The sequence below is a fragment of the Perna viridis genome, chromosome 15, assembly GCF_037379345.1.
Source record: "Perna viridis isolate PV_CMFRI_1.1 ecotype Kerala chromosome 15, ASM3737934v1, whole genome shotgun sequence".
Classification (NCBI taxonomy): domain Eukaryota; kingdom Metazoa; phylum Mollusca; class Bivalvia; order Mytilida; family Mytilidae; genus Perna; species Perna viridis.
In genome coordinates, this window is record NC_142459.1 from 7,818,812 (window position 1) to 7,838,190 (window position 19,379).

Genomic DNA, 19,379 nt, shown 5'->3' on the forward strand with positions numbered 1-19,379 from the left:
TCGAAAAAGACCGACACAACATGTTCATTTTCAGCAAATGCATTTCTGATGAGCGTTTCAAACCGGACTAAATGGTCAAGAGTACTTCTGCCTTGCCTAAAACCACACTGAATATTAGTGAGTAAGTTGTGCTTCTCAAGGAACCACACAAGGCGATCATTGACCATTCCTTCCATTTCTGTCTTGCAGACGCAGCTTGTCAATGCGATCGGGCGATAATTTGAAGGATCCGTATGATCCTTTCCTGGTTTTGGGATAGGGACAACTGAACTCGTTTTCCAGATGGGCGGAACGTTACCAGAAGTCCATATCTCGTTCATTAACGCAAGAAGTGTATGTAGAGATGGATCAGGAAGATGTTTCAAAAGTTGATAGTCAATATTATCTAGCTCACTAGCTGTATCGTGGGCTTTAGCCAGTGACGATTTTAGTTCCTCTGTAGAAAATTGAGAGTTGTAGGATTCAACATTATTTGACTTGAAGTTTAATTTTGTCTTTTCTGCAGATGATTTAATTTTTTGAAAATCCGGTTTGTAGTTAGTTGAGGATGAATGTTTAGCGAAAGTTTCGGCTAGCTTTTTGGCGATATCTTTTTCGGTGGTTAGAGTGGTATTACCAACTTTAAGGTGTTTCACTGAAGAATTCGAATATTTCCTTTTACTTTTCTAATGAAATTCCATACTTTATTGAGGGGAGTGTGAGATTTAATACTAAAAACAAATTTTTTCCAAGAGATTCGTCTGGCTTGTTTACATGTACGTCGAGCTTTTGCTCGAAATATTCGGAAGTTGGACAAATTTGCTGGTGTGGGATTTTTGTCAAAGCGGCGATGGGCCTTGTTGCGTTCTACGATCGCTTTGTCGCACTCATCAGTAAACCATGGTTACTAGGCCTTTTTGGATTTGTCGAGGTTTTAGGTATTGTTTTATTAGCAATTGATGTCAGTCTTTCATTAAATAATAAAATGGGATCTTCAAAATCCTTCATCATTTCTAATCGTAATTCTTCAAGACAGTGGGCTTCAAATGAAGCCCAATCTGCTTTCTCAAGTTTAAAACGAGGTTGACGTTCCTCCGTTTTGGAGGATAAATGCTCCAAAATAATTGGAAAATGATCACTCCCTCACAAGTCATCATGAACTCGCCATGTAAACTCTGAAGGTACGCGAGGATCACAAATGCTTAAATCAATAGAAGAATACGATCCATTCCCTGAATGAAGGAACGTTGAAGATCCGTCATTAAATATGCACAAATCTTCTTGCTGAAGGAGCTCCTCAACTTTTTTACCTTTATCATTCGTATGATTACTTCCTCATAAAGAATTATGAGCATTAAAGTCACCCAAAATATTAAATGGTTTGGGCAACTGTTTAACCAAATCAACTAATTTATTTCTGCACAAAATTGAATTTGGGGGAATGTAAATGGAACAAACGGTTATGGTTTTATCAAGGGATAACCGAACGGCCACTGCTTGTAGATCGGTAGTTAAATGAACTGAACTATGTATTACTCTGTCCCTAATAATAATGGTAGATCCACCAGCTGCTCGTTCATTTGCCTCAGCAAATGTACTATACATTGTATATCCTTTTACGGAAATTTGATCCGTTTCTTTTAAATGAGTCTCCTGGAGATATAATGCAACTGGTAAAATAGACTGAACAAGAAGAGTTAATTCCAAAATATTAGCCTTTAAACCTCGATAATTCCATTGAAGTAATTTGGCCATTTTTTATGGTTGACGAATGGGGGATATTTTCTCTGACTTGAATCCGCGACCACGACTCGATGACCTTCTAGTACGAGTGCCACCATTAAGGTCAATTCGAATTGACTGAGCACGCTGCTCCTTGTATTTTTTCATGGCAACAGGATCTGTTTGGTCAATCTGATCAAGGTCGGGACCCAGCCAGTTTTCACCTGGACAAAGTCCATGATCTGTTGTTTCCATGTCAGACTCGGAATCCGAGTCCGACATCACAGGCGACACAATCAGTCGCCTAGACTTAGACTTCTCCAAGTCCTCCATACGGAAATTCCCCAACTTTTTTTGGGGTTGGACATTTTTCTGTTGAGAAGATTTGGAAGACGAAGATGATGACTGTTGTGATGATGGAGATGATTTTGAAGATGATCCGGAATTTTGGGATGACTGAGTCTGGGAACATTGGTGAGATTTTTTAGCTCTGGCCTTTTTAACTTCCTCTAAACATCATTATTTTGGTGGATACCTCAGTAGGCAGTTTGGCAAGACCATTGATATCCTTTTTTCAACTCATGATCGTCTGCACCTCAACAGTCGAGGACAGACAAACACGCTTTGCAACACTAGCTTATGATGTTTTGCCAGATGCAAGAAAATTGTTGGAAAGGGACCACTTCTGGCGAGCTTCACTATATGAAATTTTGTTTTCAGTTTTTAGCTTTAAAATATCTTTTTCTTTTTTAGAAAGAGGGCAATCTTAAGATGATGACATGTGAGCTTCCTCACAGTTTCTGCATTTCAGACCTTTTTTGCAGTCGATTCCCTCGTGTCCGTCTTCAGAGCATCGGAAACAAAAGTTTTCCTCTACACTGGCCCTTTCCATGCCCAAACTTCTGGCATTTAAAACACCGAAGTGGGTTAGGAATATACAGACTGACAGCTGACAGCCGTAGTAGGTTCTCTCCTGAGCATCAGATGGCTGATTTTCAAAATACCTTATTTCGCACGAACTTTTGGAACTAAAATTGTGAGAGAATGAATCGAAAAGGGTCGTATTATTTTTAACCTTTTTCCACCTTCTCCATGCATGTTTTCATCCTGTGGTAGTGTCTAAGTGCCTGATATTTTATAAAACATAGTAACTGGCTGTTAGTTTTGGAAGGGCGCCCCTGCTTTGTACTAAAACTCAGTAATATTTTTTTTCAGTATGTTACCATGGCTGCTGGATTTTATTACAATAATCACTAAATTACTTATGACTTGAATCTCCACACACCAAGGACTTCAAAAATATGCACTTTTTTATGACAAAACACTAGAAATTTCTGTGCGGACTGCCTCAAAACAGCATTATTTCAACAAAATGAGACCAAATTTTCAGAAACTGTATTGTACTACCTTAGCTCCACCAGTAAATCCGTCACTGCTCTTTTAACTAAACACCCATAAGAGGTATTCCAAATCTGATTGAAAAAAACGCCAGGTACCGATTTTCATAAGATATAAAAAAAATAAATTTCGATTTCAACACATGTTACTGTGTCAAGTTACTGTCAGGACATCAGGAAAAAAACATGTTTCTGCTACTAATGTTTGAAAAGCTCAAGTCTTTACCCTTAATATCAAACTGACCATTGTAGTATAGAATATTGTAGAAAATCATTATAGACATTCCTAAGCTTTTACTGGGGTTATATAGATGAATTCTATGAAGTACTTGTGTATGTCCCCTTTTGGCCCCTAATTATGAAACAGTTGAGACTACCCCCCTCCCAAAAAATTAAAACAAAATCAATGCCAACCTTCATTATGCAGTTTGTAATATTGATATAAAATTGCATAAAGATCATCCTAGTAATACTCAAGTTATCCCACAAAAACCAAGTGTCTATGGACGACGACGACGACAGCGCCATACTACCGTAGATTTTGGCGGTCGTATAAAAAGCTAAACAGACACATCAACATAACATAAGTATTATTATAGGATCACATACAAAAACAACTTTAGTTTTGAAACATGAGGTTCCCAGGAGCTTGAAGTGCACAGTACTGAATAATTTAAAAGAATACTTTATAAGGATTTATCATGATGATCATTTCATTGGAATTGAAAGTTTCTTTCTACCTATTATAGCTTTCAAGATATTGGCTGAAAACAGCTTAAAACATTATTATGTTTCGCCTTCTGAGGGCAATAACTTTAACAAGGGGTGGTCGGACAACTTTGATCCAATTAAGGCCTTATAATAAGGACTATTTGAGCAAATGAAAGAATTTGGCTAAACCTAACTGTTTTTGAAGATATATGCGAAAAACTTCTGTCTGACCACTATGTTCTATTTTAGTAACAATGGCCATGTTTTTGACAGATCTAAAATTCCCAAATCACCTTTAACGACGACGGTGGACGTGTGAGCTCAACACTTTAGATGGTCAATCAAAATGAAAATTTATGAACAAATTTAAGAAAATAGTATAAAATTCAATATATTACAATATCCGGCAGTGGTCCTTTCATTTCAGACTATTTAACATACAATTTATATACTATACATACAAGCGCACAAAACAATCATATATTTTACACAAGCATTCGATCATAGGAAATACTATATTAATATTTCATACCGTACTTAAAAAAAATGTAAGTGGTGCCTGATTTTAAAATACTGCACCGGGTGCAGCTTGTTACGACCACATAGTCAGGAAACTAGGAAAATGATTGTTTCTAGTCCATTAACCTAGTTTACTCAAGTTATTGTCCCGAGACCAAATTGACAGCACCATACCATTCTACGATAATACAATAATTTTCAAGATTTTTGTCTGTTTACTTTCTAAGATATAACAACCGGTCAATATAATGTCAAATGGACCAGTAGGAAATTAGATTGACTGTCTCGATTTAAAGTTAAGAACGTCACGTGACGTCATAATATACGAAGTTGTGTTTGTTTTTTTTTTAATCCATACTAATGATCCAGAGTAAACTATATCTGAAAAGTATAATATAGCAAACTGTTCATGTTACTTCGGGTCAAATTGCTATATATGGACCAGTCAGTTGTCCCAAAAAATTCAATGTACCATAGTTACGCTTCGGTCCATATAATTTTTTTTGGTGCAACCAACCAGTCCAAGTATTGCCATGTGGCCTTCAGCATCATTTTAACTACTTGCTGAACATTAGTTAAACTACAAAAAAAACGTAAAGCAGCGGTTCACCCAAGAATAAATCAATTCCAGACAAAAACTTGTGTCAGCTTTAATCATACAAAGATTTTAAATGATATAACCACCAATATGTGTCATATATGTTAAAAAAAGATCAAAGAGTCTTTCCAAAATTTTAATTATTTATCTCCCACTTTCTTTACTTTTGAAAAAAATATATATATAAAAATGGCCATACATTGCATTAAAATAGTTGACAAAAATTTAGGAATCATTCGTCCATGTTTATTGTTAGGCGAGACCTTATACAATACAAGAAAAGATTGCTAGTTGACCTACTCATTATCAAAATGCATTGTTTGTTTGTTTGTTTTTTGTTTTTTTCATTTGGACTGGAATTTCAAAGGTCTAGAATTTCAATTAACAAAAACTGATTGTTACAATTATGCAATTCTTTACTAATAAAAGCAATATAAACTAAAAAACTTGTAAGCTCACAAGGGAATATCCCCGGCTTAAAATGAGTAAAATGCTGACTGTGAAACCCTGTAAAAAAGTTGAATTATCTCTCTTTGCAAAATAATTGTATTATTGTCTTCCTTTTTGCACATCGACATATGCCAAAACTTCATCAAAATCCCTTTAGCGCTACAGTTTAAGTTTCACACTTTCAAATTTTTACATGATTGTCTACTGTAAACGTATTGATTTCCACCATTGCTAATTTTCGCGGATTCTGGCAAGGGAAAATATTCACGGGTATCAATTTCCGTGAACTAAAAAAATAAGCCTCAAATAGTATTAAAATTCAATTTCTTGGGTACTATTTTTCGAACGTCTATGTACTCCGCGAAAATAGCGAAAATTAGAACACATCAAAGCAATTCAAAAGTTGCGCTTGTCAGAAATGTGAACATACCAAAAGGAGGACAAACATACAGATAAATTAGTTGATTCCAACATATACTCAAAACTATGTGAGCAGAGGTACAAATAAGCAAGCACAGTACTGTAATTTCACCATGATATTACCATTCCAAGCTTCTATAAAATTGTAATGATTTTATCTTGTACAAATATCTACATGTAAGAAAGAAAATATGTGTTTTCCCTTAACCAGGGTTCGTCAATAACAATAGTCTGGTAGTCCTGCGCCTACCTAAATTGAGAGACGTTTTGATTGGTAATCCTTTTTGCTATCAAATTATTTTCTTAAGCCTAGTTATTACTAAGAAAAGGACTGCAAAACAATTTCGAGGACATCAAGTACCTAATTTATCTATCAGAAAGTCCTGTGGGCTATCTAGCGAAAATGGTTGTTTCAAACCCTGTTAACTGTTTCATAAAAATTCTAAAGAACATGTACAAATTACAAAAAAACACACATATTAAAAAAAAAAGCAGCAAGACCAAAAAAATTTAAACACCGTACCAGATTGGGTTAGATTCAATGGGAACACCTCAGACTTTCTAGTTACACGAAAGAAAAACCTCGGAGGCACCAGGCGGATGGATCTGTCGGGAATTCGACCGCTCCGATTCTAAAATTTTAGTTAAACTGGTTGAATTTTTTACCATTTCTTTTTTTTTCAAAGCTCCTCGCTTCGCGCCAAAATTCTTGGAAGAGTTGTTCTTTATTTCTAGTGCTATCCAATGAAAATTTTAGCGCCACTTGGTGGATAGATCTACTTTGATTCGCGTAAGACTACAACATTTCGGCACATTTTCAGGAAGAAATTCTTCTTTCTGCATCCGAGGTTATTTTTTTAGTGTAGCGGAAATGGCCGAGTAGTTCCGATTGGGCTAGGTTTACAAATACTTTTTCCTGAATAAAAAAAATCAATTTGGAAAACTTTTGCAACAAAATCCTGCCCATGCCTTACAGGGCCAAACTCTCTAAGTTATATTCTTTTCCCCTTACTCAACTTATCCATAAAATCAGCCCTACAAGTAATTTTATTTACAAGTTTTTTTTTAATTTTCAAAGCAAAATTTTTCAATTCTTTTATCATAGTTTTTACAGAATCATATGAACTTTCGAATAAAATATATTCTCCCTACCCATCCAAAGCCAGGAGCTTAAATCTGGGAAACTAGCATTGTTTTAAGGGAATAGACCTAGGATAAGGGACATAACTCAAACAAGTCACTGGAACGTTTGTACTCAACATTTTTACATCAATCTCATATAAGCATTATAGTAACTTGGACTGATTACATTCTGCTTCAAATGAAAGCTTGATAGGCTTTGGTGAAATTGAATATGATACAAACATATCACTGATTTTAAGAGTTATTTTTAAAGGATAATGATCATATGTTCAGTTAGATATTATCCCTCAGTAAAGGCACTATCCATCCTATCGTGCCTAAAAACTTTCTAAAATATCCTTGCTTAGATTTTAAAAGTTCTACAATTTCATTGCAGTTCAGTTCCATTGCTAATTCACATGGAGATATACCATTGACTCTATAGTCATACTTGGCACCATGTTCTAATAATAGATTAACAGCTTCATTATTGCGAGTTCTAACTGCTTTCCATAGAGCAGTTTCTGATTTGTTATCTGTTGCATCAACAATTGCATTGTGTTGCAATAACATTTTAGCAATGTCATTATACCCTTTTTCAACAGCGACCACTAGAAGAGGGGGTTTGGGAGGCGGAGATATATTAGCATCAGCTCCAGCTGATAGCAGGCTTTCAACAATATTAATGTTCCCTGGAACAGTTGCACAGAGAAGGGGGCATGTTCCATGCAGATTGCACGTATTAACATCTGCCTCATGGTCTAATAGAAGCTGTATAACATTTTCATTGACAATGTTTCCTTTTAATGCGGCTATTAATGCTGTATCACCTTTATCATCTTTAACATTGACTGAAGCATTGTGCTGTAGTAAACAACGTATGGCTGAAATTCTGTTCTTTTTCACTGCTATCCACAGAGCAGTTTGTTTAGAGTTATTCTCTAAATTGACATTGGCACCAAAACTCAGTAACATTTCAAGGATGTTGGTATTTTCATTATTTTCAACGGCACATAAAATAGAAGCAAAACCGTTGTCCGCTCGGATATCAGGATCAGCTTTATATTCTAACAGCAACTTTACAATTTCTGTTCTTTGTGTCAAAACTGATTTCATAAGTGGGCTTACACCATCTCTCCGACAAATATTTGGATTTGCACCATTCTGTAGCAATATTTTCACAATGTCAACCAGTTTCCTACTGACTGCAATATAAAGTGGTGTTCGATTTTCACATGTCGCACGGTTTATATTAATGCCAGGACAACTGAGGAGAAATGTGACAATATCCACATTTCCTTTCTCTGATGCCTCAAACAAAGCGGTAGCACTCTCAACTCCAGGATAATTGATATCAAAACCTTTGTCCAAAAGAAACTTCACAACTTCTAAATGATTTTTCCTTGCAGCCATAGCCAGTGGGTACGGTGAATGTTTTATTTTGTTTTTTCCTGAACCAAACTTATTGACAAAATCATCACCTGCAAAAGTTTCATTAATGCAGTTGTTGTAAAGTTGGTTATCAAAACCTGTGTTAAAAGAAGATCCATGATTAAAAAGAAGTTCCATTAAGTCCAGATTACCTGCCTCTGATACAATAGTCAAAGGTGTTATTCCATTATCAGTGGCTGCATTGACATCTGCATTGTACTTTAACAGCAGTTCAACAATGTTAATATATTCATTTTGCAATGCAATCATCAGTGGCGTTTTTCCATGATTTTCTCTAAGATCTACATTTGCTCCATTAACCAACAACAACTGGCATATTTCCTTAAAACCCTTCTGACTTGCAACAAACAATGAAGATAAACCTCTAGTCTTTTTGGAAGATGAGCATGTGTCAAGAGATGATTTTTCAAACTCATGAAAGACGTAATTAATATATGGGTTTACCACCAAGTTAGGATTTGCCTTCAATTTCAACAAAAGCTCCACTATATCAATGTTTCCTTGTTCACACGCAGCAAATAAAGGACCTGCACCATTATTTTTGCACAAATGAATATCAGCATGGTTCTCTAAGAGCAAATCAACTACTTCTCTATGACCTCTTTTGACTGCTATGAAAAGAGGAGATGTGCCGTTCTTATTTACAGCATTTACATCAAATTTCTTGGAAATAAGGAATCGTACCATTTCTAAATGGCCTGAATAGCAAGCTACCCAAATTGCAGTTTCACCACTTTTTGTTCTGTCAGGAAAGATAATATTTCTCTCATGCAAACACTTAGCAACTTCAATCTTTCCAGAGAGGCAAGACTCTAGAAACAGTGGATAGTAGTTATTATCTTGTTCATTGACTTCAATATTTATCATATAATAATTAGACAAAAGTTCATTCAAAATTTCGGTTGTACCCTCAGCAGCTGATAAGGTAACACATAAATCATACCTGTTTCGAATCTGAGATTTAACACACAATGTAAATCTGTTTTCAATAAATTTAAATAATTGATATAAACCACCAGCAATAATAAAATGAAACAGAGTAACATCTTTCAGTGTAAGCAACCTAGCTAGGTAGGAAAAATTGAAAGAAATTATTTCATCATTCGTGCCAAAAATCTCATGTATTGAATTATCTCCCCTGTCCATAACTATTTCTATTATATTGGACAAACTTCTGCCTGTTAAGTAGACATTGTTTACAGAATCACTTGATGATAAATTAAAAAGAAGGTTTTGTAGCTCCTGTTCATCCATATTACAAAACTGCCTTATCATTGCTTCCTGAAAATAATTTTCTCTCACTTGTCTATTCATGAGCAATTCACTAAACTTTCCCATCTTAAGTTCAGCAAACATGCGCTTAAAATAAGACTTTTCCATTGATGCTTGTAGGACGATTACATTTTGATCATCATTTTCAGCATGCTTAAAGAGCCTAACTCGTTCTCTAATGAACTTCAATGAACAATGCTCCAACAAACAACTTCCTATTGCAGTACCAATATTAGATGATATAAAGTCATACATCTTGTCATGCAAGCTTTTAAATTTCCCATTTTCAACAGTTACATATATGTTTTGTAAACTTTCCAGTTCTTTGCATAACTTTTGTCTTGATGTTCCTTTTGGTAATCCAATACTTGTACAAACCTGATCAATTTTTACGGCAACATCCGGCACAACCTCTAAATCTGATAAAACTGAACGTTCCATGGAATCTTCAAATATAACCAGAAGACCTAATGCACAGTATTTATGAGGGCTCATGATCTTAAGATTGTCTAAATCTTTTTTGTATTCCTCGAATGGCTGTGTAAAGAACTTCTCTGGATTAGATCGTATATGTTCATTCTCACCGAATAGTTCACATAACAAAGGGAAACAATCCTGACTCTCCATAGCCTCTTTGGTGATTGGAAATGTTTCAGTCTCATTGTCTTCTGAATTCAGAGGAAAATGTTTCATCAAAATAGCCTTCCTTTCAGTTAAAGTCAGAGCATAAGACATATTTGAGAAATCAACAACAGAATAATTTAGAAATGCCATCATTTCAAAATGTTCATCTTGATAAACAATAAGACGTGAATTCATTAAAAGTATTAAATCATTGTTTTCCAAGATCAATTTCAAATCTTCCTCAAAACTTAACCATTCTTGTATCAAAGTTTTATCTGCATAATACTTTCCACAGGCATCATTTATGACAAATACCTGCTGAAGACTAGGGCTGTTATAGTCAAGTAATTCTTTTGGTCTAGTAATGGGCAAAATATTATACCCCTTGCCTCTAAGATACAGGGCAACATGATGACAGCTTGCCGACTTGCCCGATCCTGAGTTGCCTGTGATAAGTATACATTTATTTTCCTCTACTTTTGTTCTGAGAGCTTTTGAGGCTGCTGTCTCTGCAAATTTAGTATCTTTCTCCTCCCATAGCTCAATTTTTTTATTCATTCTGTCTGAAAAATAAGGAGACACATATTACTTACATGTAGAATACAAAAGATCAAAGGCTTATCAATAGTAAATAACACTCCCACTAAAAAACATGCAAAATGTATTACATGGTTGGAAAACTGATATATATTTTTTTTATCTTTGATATTTTGTGTCAACAGAAATTAGCTTGAGACTTATTGTGAAATATAGAATCTACAACAATAACAAGTTGATTATGGAATTTCTCACATCGAGTGAAATAAATTTTATAGTTTTGATCGTGAGGCTTGCCAAACTATTCAAACTATAAAATTTATTTCACGAGATGTGAGAAATTCATAATCAACGAGATTTGAGTGTAGATTCTGTTTCTCTGATGCCCAAAAAATGTCAAAAATACCCAAAAATGAAAAGCTCACGAAACGTTGTGATTACGATTCATAGGAAACATGTTGACGTCACACAAACGCAAACATTCTGAACAAAAGAACAAAAAGACAATTTCAAATGCTTTTTTACTTCAAATCTTCTTAAGTCCCTTCATATTTAAGGTAAGAAAACATTTAACTGAAATATAACTACAATGGCAATCGAGGCGATTCAAGATGGAGTCCAAGACAATTGATTTCTAATCCAATCAAACTCTGATTACAAAAAAGTCACTAGTGATGAGAACATTTTTTTTCCACACTGGTCAAGCGGTACGAAAATTGAAGCAAAATTAGAGAAAGTACTTTAATTCGTGGATAAAGGAAGAAACACAATTTCATGGATTCATGAATTAACAGCTTTAAGGTTTTCAGTATACTCATCAATAGAATTCTCCTTTTCGTTGGGAACCGAATTTCTAATTATATGGAATGTATACTTAGAATTGCAAATTATGAGTGAAAACTCGTATAAATGACACTGAAATACAGTACCATAGAAATTATTGGATTTTGATGTTAATTATCTCCCATAACCAGACTGATTGGAATAAATAATTACTCTATAATATTATTATTATGGTATTAAATCCACATGTTGTATTTTATTAAAAATAAAACAAATATAAAATAAAAGTAATAAATTGCTGATCACAATTTTAGTTGCGCAAATCAGTTCAGGTACTAAATTCCCCATAATTTTAAAAAGAAATAAAATTGATCATCTGTACATGTACTTCAAAAACTTAAGGGGATGCATGAACACCCAGATGAAAAAAATATAATGGCATGCTGCCTAAAGTGAGGAAATATTTTTCTGTCCATCAACAAGCAAGTGGTGCACACATGAAAACTAACAGATATGAGAGTAATTTATTGTGCTCCATGTGACTGAGGTTATTTATTTTTCTCCCATTCCAAGCCGGTTATTTTGTATCCACCAGGGGATGATTAAATTTCTGCGAGGGGATTTACATATATATATATATATATATATATATATATATATATACTTTAGGGGGTTCATATATAGATTCTCCTCTGTAATACCCAAGAGCACGAAGGATAATCAAACCCCCCCAAATATCCTCTCATAATAATCTATAGGAATTTAACCTCTGACCTTAGAACCACTCAGTGCACGAAATTAGCGGTAGACCAGAAAACAAAGTCTATGTAAAATTGTGTCGGACTATACAAAAACCAATCAATAAACAACCTATGAAAAAAAATTATCTCTAATTGGTTTGTGTAATTAAAATATTAATTTTCATTATCTTAATTCACTGTCCAAGAAAATATTATCATGTCCTGGTTTCCGGTATATGTCTGACATCTATAGCATGTTTAAGTGTAGAATAGGTAGCCAGTATCAATAATGTTAACAGTGCGATGTGCCTTATGGTTGGAATACTGAAGTATTTTTGCAGGTCAGTACCTGGTAAAAAACTAAAAATCCTGAACTGAAAGAATCCTTGGATGATGCCGCTAAAAAAAGAAAAGATTAAGAACGATCAAAACGGGTTCATACTTTCTATGAACATTGGAAAACTGGAAAAAAAAAGTGGCTACATTATGTTCACATTTCAAATCTAATGAAATGTACTTTATGTGAGGAATTTTAATAAGGAATCGTACCATTTCTAACACACTAAACCACTGGTACTTCTAATTTCAAAATTGACACTGTTAAGTCGCATGAAGTATCAGCAATGCACCTAGATGCCAGTAAAGCAAACATAGATATCATTTCATCCAATTCTGGTAGAGCAGTACAAATACTAAATGCTGCTTCATATTCAAAAGTTGAATTAATATTTAGAAATGCACATGTGATAGTTAAACATGACAAATCTTTCAAAGATTATTGATGGCATTGTAAGTTTGACAAAGCCAAGGGACTTGATACAGGTTATACATACATAAATGGCAAATCTCCTTAAGAATTTGTAAAGCAAATTGCTTCTGTTGAAAACAATAAAACAATTTCTGAGTTGAATGTTGAAAATTTCTTTTCCTCAACAATAGATGGGGGTATGGACATTTCAGTTTTGTCATAGACCTATGGCTATGTCTATGAAAACTTAGATTTTAGTTTCCCACACTGACTGCCTTCAGTCTGAGAGGAAGTGATCTGCTGTGCAAATGTCAATTGGATTCACTCAGTCTTTTCTTGAAAAAAAATGTAGAGAAAATAGCAGATTGTGGAAGATGGGTAAGCATAAAAATATTCCAAGGTCCTGGGAAGATACACAACTTCAGAAAAGGGGTATTTTGATTTAAGTACCACTCCAGCTAAGAATCATGCAAAATGTGATTCATGGGTAAAAAGCTTACATATTTTTATTTTTGATATTTCGTTTGAATTGCCATAGTAAACAGAAATTAACATTCAGTTTTTCATATAACCCGTGTTCTTAGGAGATAAAAAATTATATAGAATGCACTGTAGATTTTAAAATTAAAGGAGATAACTCTGTAAATGACACCCAAATACAATCAAATCTATTGGATTTTCAATGTTAATTATCTCCTAAGAGCAGGCAGATTTGAATGAATAATAACACATTTCATAGTATAGACCCATAAAACAACTTAATTACAAAATAAAAATATGTAGCCTTTTTGGGGTGTATCACATTTTTCAGATATTGCATGATTCTTACAAAGACAGCTACTTAAATTTATGATAATTACATAATACTGTATCACAAGAGTTATCAATACTCAGGAGTAGAAATGTGAGAGTAGCCTCCCTTGAAGGCCTTCTACAGCAAAGCAGTATACAATAACTTCGACAATTAATGTACCTTGGACATTACATGGAACAGTCTGTTTCCTTATTTCATCTAGTTCCTTTCGAAGACTTTCTAGTTTGGACTGGGTCTTAAGGACCTCTGTGTAAACTTCTTGATCTGATCCATCAAGGGAGGCTACTCTCAGATCATGACAATCCTGATTGTATCTTCCAGCACCTATTCTAGATATTGCCTGAAATTATATGTGGGATTAATAAGATTTTGTTTCCATAAAAAAAACAGTTGAAAAGTGAAGAATTTCTTCATAGCAAACGATACAAGTCAAATTAAAAATAGACTGTGTGCTCATATGTTTCATCTTTCAGTTCCATATACAAATTAAAGAAGGATCCTGAAAAAAATCACAAGAGGTGACTTTGGTTCTATAATTTTAGAAATTTTCTGTCTTTTACAAGAAAATTTAACATTAAAATAAACTTTTCTTACACAAAAACAAAAAAAACAAGACCTTTCCTTCACAACAGTAAATACACATACACAGGTAACATTTCTATATACACAGTATAATAACAAGCTTTCAAGAGGTTGAGGAGAATTTCAGCTTTCTAGGTACCTGAACAGATGGAAATGAAAGACAAACAGAGGGGTGAACAGACATGGTGATACTCCTAATTCTGTTAAAGGCAGTAATAAAGAATAAAATAGAAGATCCACAAAAAATACACATTACCCCAAATAAATCAGTCCAAGCTGAATTATAATCAATTTTTGTAATTTTTCCGTGTGAATGGTGAGCAATAAAATTCCGGTAATTTTTTATCCTTGCTATGTCAGCTCCTTCTGTTAAATCTGTTATTGATGGTAATTTGTCAAACCCTGTCGTTGGTTTCTGGATTTTAAGTAATCCCTGTGGTACAACATTTCGTAGCAAGCAGATCAGCAGGGTGACATCATATGTGTTTGAACAAGTCGTTCCTATAAAAACAGACAATGAATAATTACACTGTAGACAGATTTATTTGTGGAAGTAATTTGCAAAGGAGAAACAACTCTAGAATAGACAGATTTATTTTTGGAAGTAATTTGCAAAGGAGAAACAATTCTAGAATAGACAGATTTATTTTGGGAAGTAATTTGCAAAGGAGAAACAATTAACCCCTGCGAATAAGTTTTTTTTAATTATGGATTATAAGTCAAACAGTGTTAGTTGTGAAAATAAATAGTAGCAAATTTCAAATGATATTCTAAAACATGATTTAAGTTGGTTTACATGTATAATATAAGTTTGAAACAAACATGTTTCAATCTTACATGGCAATGATATTGTTAGCCTTAAATTACCCGAAGCCCAGGGCTAGTAAAAACTGATTCAGGCTAGTGAATAAATAATTTAATTATCAAGTGTGTAGAAATGTATCCCGCCTTGAAATGTACTATAATCTATCTATCTAATCTAAGCTACATTGTATCATATCATATCTCAATAGTTCTGGTCTTAACCCCAAAAATCAATGCCAGTCTGACCTCTGTTGTATAAAGTATTGTGGAACAATACCATAGATATTCACATGTTATTCTCTGAGTTATACTCATGCTAACTAGTTTTTGCAATGGGGGGGGGGGGGTTCATTCACCCCCTGACCTTTGATTTCTGGGTATAGAGTTTTTCTAGGGTGGGTACAAATTGTCATTTCAATTTGGTTGTTTTGAATTATGGGAATGTTGTTATATGGAAGTTCTATGTAGAATAGATGCCTGTAACTGTAATATGTTATGTACATGTTAGTCTTTGCTGAATATGATACATGTGATAATGATGGAAATTGAAACAAGTACTATCTTAAAAAAAAACTTCTAAGTTTCTACATTTCTTCAAGGAGTTATAGAGAATATTTTATAAATCCTTAATTTCTTTCAAGAAAATAACACATGGCACGCAATTTCAAATTTTCGATACCATTTTTTTGAATGCAGTTTTTATGAATGCCACTAAGTTATCAGTATTTGGCCAATCGGGAAGCAGAATTGCTATCAGGTGACTTGCGTTTCCATAGAAGAGCATCCTTAAGGTCAAAGGGTAAAAAGTGAAACTATACCAACAGCGTCGGAAAAAAAAATCACACCACTGAACACTTCACTTTCATGTCATATGATTATGTTGTCAAATATTATTCTCTGTTACTAACAGAATGGAAGACAATGAATTCATACATGTAAATAAATAAAAATAAAAAAAACAACATTGTCGATGTACATTGTATGTGCATTAATGCTCGACTTTTGAAATTATACATACATGTACATAAAAAACATTCTACACTACGTGAATGGGCATGATAAGTTACATATACATTGTTAAATTTCATGATTCTTTGTATGGACATGTACATTGTTCATTTAGATGATCAGATGGGCGATGTGATTGCAGAATATGAGTGTGAGTATTTACATTTTCCTATGTAATATAACATATATGTAGCACCAAGCCAAAAGCCCCCTGCTATTATCTTTCTTTTAACTGTTCATTCAATATTGATAATTAACCTAACTTGTGAAACACATGCCATAGTATGATAATGATAAATGTTGTTAAATACCAGTCCATATAAAATTCAGAAACTGCCAATAGTAAAGTGATTCATGGTGTGGAAAAACCCACAGAACAAACAACGCTTTTTTAATCTATATATGCTATTTATTTACATAATAATATTTATTTCTGAATTCATATCTGCACAATTGAGAAAACATCACATTTATCTCCCACTAAAATTAACCAAATCAAAGAAAATCAAGAGCAGTAACTCTTGCAAATTTCAAATTTTATGTACAATCTATATAATTTTTTTCTCAAAAGTGCAACCACCAAATGAAAAACTAAGACTGGTTATGTGATTAGGAACTGTTTCTGACGAAGAAATTAAACTGAATTCAGTGGGTTTTTGACATGTATGAATCACCTTCTGCCTGATTTTTATAAAGACTGATACTTAATAACAACTTCTTTTCTTTTATTTATTAAAATAGGACTGCAAAGTACCTGATGATGGAAACAGCAAATCCCACTGGGCTGCATTGATGATTTTGGAATTTTTGAAAGCTCTAAGATTTCTCTTATTACTCTGGAGGATTTGTCCAAGGTTTGCTGGAGGAAATCTCTGATCAAACAAATACCTCACAGCCTGGGGTGCCACTTTTATCACTAAAATTGCCAATCTGAGAAAATCTGTTTCATCTTCTGACAGTGACGACATGGCAAAGACAGTGGACTGAAAGATACATGTAAATATGATTATCACTTGATGCTACAGTACAGAATGAGACATACTGTGACTGATCACTGACATAATGGTACACCACTCTGTGAGTGGTAGCCAATAACATTATTACTTCTTATGATTTCTTACGAATTTGTTGGGCATAACCTGCAATTCAAACTTTTAAAAAATTGGGAATTATCTTTCCACAAAAAAATGTCTGATACCACTCACGAATTGGTACTGTGAAAGTACTTTAATTCGTGGATACCAATTTTCATGCATCAAGGAAAAAACACAAGATTGTGAACTCTCGATTTCGTGGTTTTAATGTTTTCAGTATACACATCAATGGGAATCTCTTTTTGGTTGGGAACTAAATTTTGTGGTTTGGTCTACCAACGAAAACCACAAAAATTTGTAATACATGTATCTGTATTATCACTACATGTATGTCATTGATCAGTCATAGTATGTCTCTTTCTGTACTGTACAATGGAAAATGATTATCACAGGTACATTTTATGTTGTTTTGTACTTAGTGACCTACTTATCATAACTCCCACCATGCCAGCAGCAAAGGAATGTTTCTTGTATACATTCATAGAATTTATACAAAAGGTTCCTCCTCAAATAAAATGCTTCGTAAGGTGCAGCTTGGTACTACTGCAGAGGTCAAACCCTAAACAGCTCAGGCAAGTGTAGACACACCATAAAAATTTGACCAGAATCCAAGTGGTCCCCTTTCATGCTTTTTGGCCCCTAATTTCTAAATGGTTTAAGTCATAACCCAGCCTTCCTTTGAAGGTATGGCACCTTCTGGTATGATATTCATTCACTTAATTAGCTAAGCCACTGTTCAGACATCAAGATGAATGCTTATTTACAGTCCCTCAGGGGAATGTCAACAAAACAGAGGTTATTGTGAAAAAATTATCAAAACATCAATGAAAATGAAGTCTTCGCAATGAATATGATACAGACATACAGGAAAATTAATTTTGTAACTAACTAGGTAAGTCTGGCAAGCATGATTTAAATCTGAAAGTTGTTAGAAGCGTTTGAAATGGAATACTTTGCGGTGCCTCTAAATATCCTTTTTGTATGGCACATTGTTCTGATCTCATAACTACATGTACATATCAACATCCAAATGAAAAAGAGGAGGGTTACACGATCAGAGGATACTACGACTACATTTGTACATACACATTTTTTGTATAGAATGGTAGACACAACAATGTCTAGTGGTATATCATCATTCCAGTGCAATCACAAAGTCTGATTTTTTTAAAAATAAGAACAGTGGCCTGCACATGTGGATCTTATGACATTAAGGTCAGGTCAAGACATATTTACTAACATATTCAAATAAGCTTAACATTCCATATACGGTATAATATTCCTTTTTAAACAATAAAGCCCTCTATTTGAATCATCTCCCTTTGAAGTCCTCCTACAGTGATTATTTTCCTTCATGCACTTCTACATGCCAAACCTTTCTAAAACAATTCATCAAAATCCCTCGAGCAGTTTAGGAGGAGTTCCACTTACAAGAAATATTGACTGGACAGACAGAAGGAGGGATGAACAGACAGATGGACAGACACATTGATGCCATATACGCCAGACTTTGCAGGGATTATTATTTGTTTGCAATGCGGGTACCTTTGGTTTTGTACTGTAGGAGGTACTTATTATCATTTTGAAATTTTAAAATTCTGGAGTTACCTTTCAGTAGTTTAGAAGGGTAAAAGTACCTTGTATCACCTCTTAATGAAAGGCCTGCATAGACTTTGTAGGGAGTGTAACAAGAGTGTGGCAGGGTCTGAGAAAAATTATTCACTAATCCAGTATTAGTCAAAAATAAGATATTGTTTTTTTTTTCCTGAGACAAGTGGCTGCTCCATATCATTGGAACTGTCATTTTGTAAAGACCTTTTACCATTGAAGAACAGTCGACAGCAAAGGACTCTAATGTTTACATCGGACACTTCTTTCTGTTCATAAAAGTAGCTAATTCAGGAAAAAAAAATATCCAATAAAATTCCAAATTTATGTTTTGACGACTCGGCTTCTTGTACAATTCGCCCTAAAGATTAAAGGGTCAAAGCTGTGAGTCTTTT

At 34.1% G+C, this 19,379-nt stretch overlaps 1 protein-coding gene and 1 pseudogene across 3 annotated transcripts; one reads left to right on the top strand and one right to left on the bottom strand.

Annotated features, from left to right (window-relative positions):
• Positions 1 to 3,671: 3,671 nt before the first annotated feature.
• LOC148596783 (uncharacterized) lies at positions 3,672 to 19,325 on the bottom strand. 3 transcript variants are annotated; one of them, XM_088562893.1, is made up of 5 exons: positions 19,199 to 19,325; positions 17,037 to 17,265; positions 14,727 to 14,971; positions 14,048 to 14,228; positions 3,672 to 10,829 (listed from the first exon to the last, which is right to left on the bottom strand). In XM_088562893.1, exons 1-5 carry the CDS (start codon positions 19,199 to 19,201, stop codon positions 7,213 to 7,215), a joined length of 4,275 nt encoding a protein of 1,424 aa, XP_088419019.1. In that variant the 5' UTR covers positions 19,202 to 19,325; the 3' UTR covers positions 3,672 to 7,212. The 3 variants fall into 3 exon arrangements, with proteins under 3 accessions (XP_088419019.1, XP_088419021.1, XP_088419022.1); XM_088562895.1 differs by having other exon boundaries at positions 19,192 to 19,315; XM_088562896.1 differs by lacking the exons at positions 14,048 to 14,228; positions 17,037 to 17,265; positions 19,199 to 19,325 and having other exon boundaries at positions 14,727 to 14,833.
• On the top strand, positions 12,639 to 13,411 carry LOC148596784 (uncharacterized; annotated as a pseudogene).
• Positions 19,326 to 19,379: the final 54 nt, after the last annotated feature.

Excerpts from the sequence above, each read along its gene's own strand:
- LOC148596783 (XM_088562893.1), bottom strand. Across the intron at positions 14,972-17,036 it reads TTTGCTGTTTCCATCATCAG|GAACGACTTGTTCAAACACA; the intron begins GTACTTTGCAGT and ends CTGTTTTTATAG. Across the intron at positions 14,229-14,726 it reads CTTGGACTGATTTATTTGGG|GCAATATCTAGAATAGGTGC; the intron begins GTAATGTGTATT and ends ATATAATTTCAG.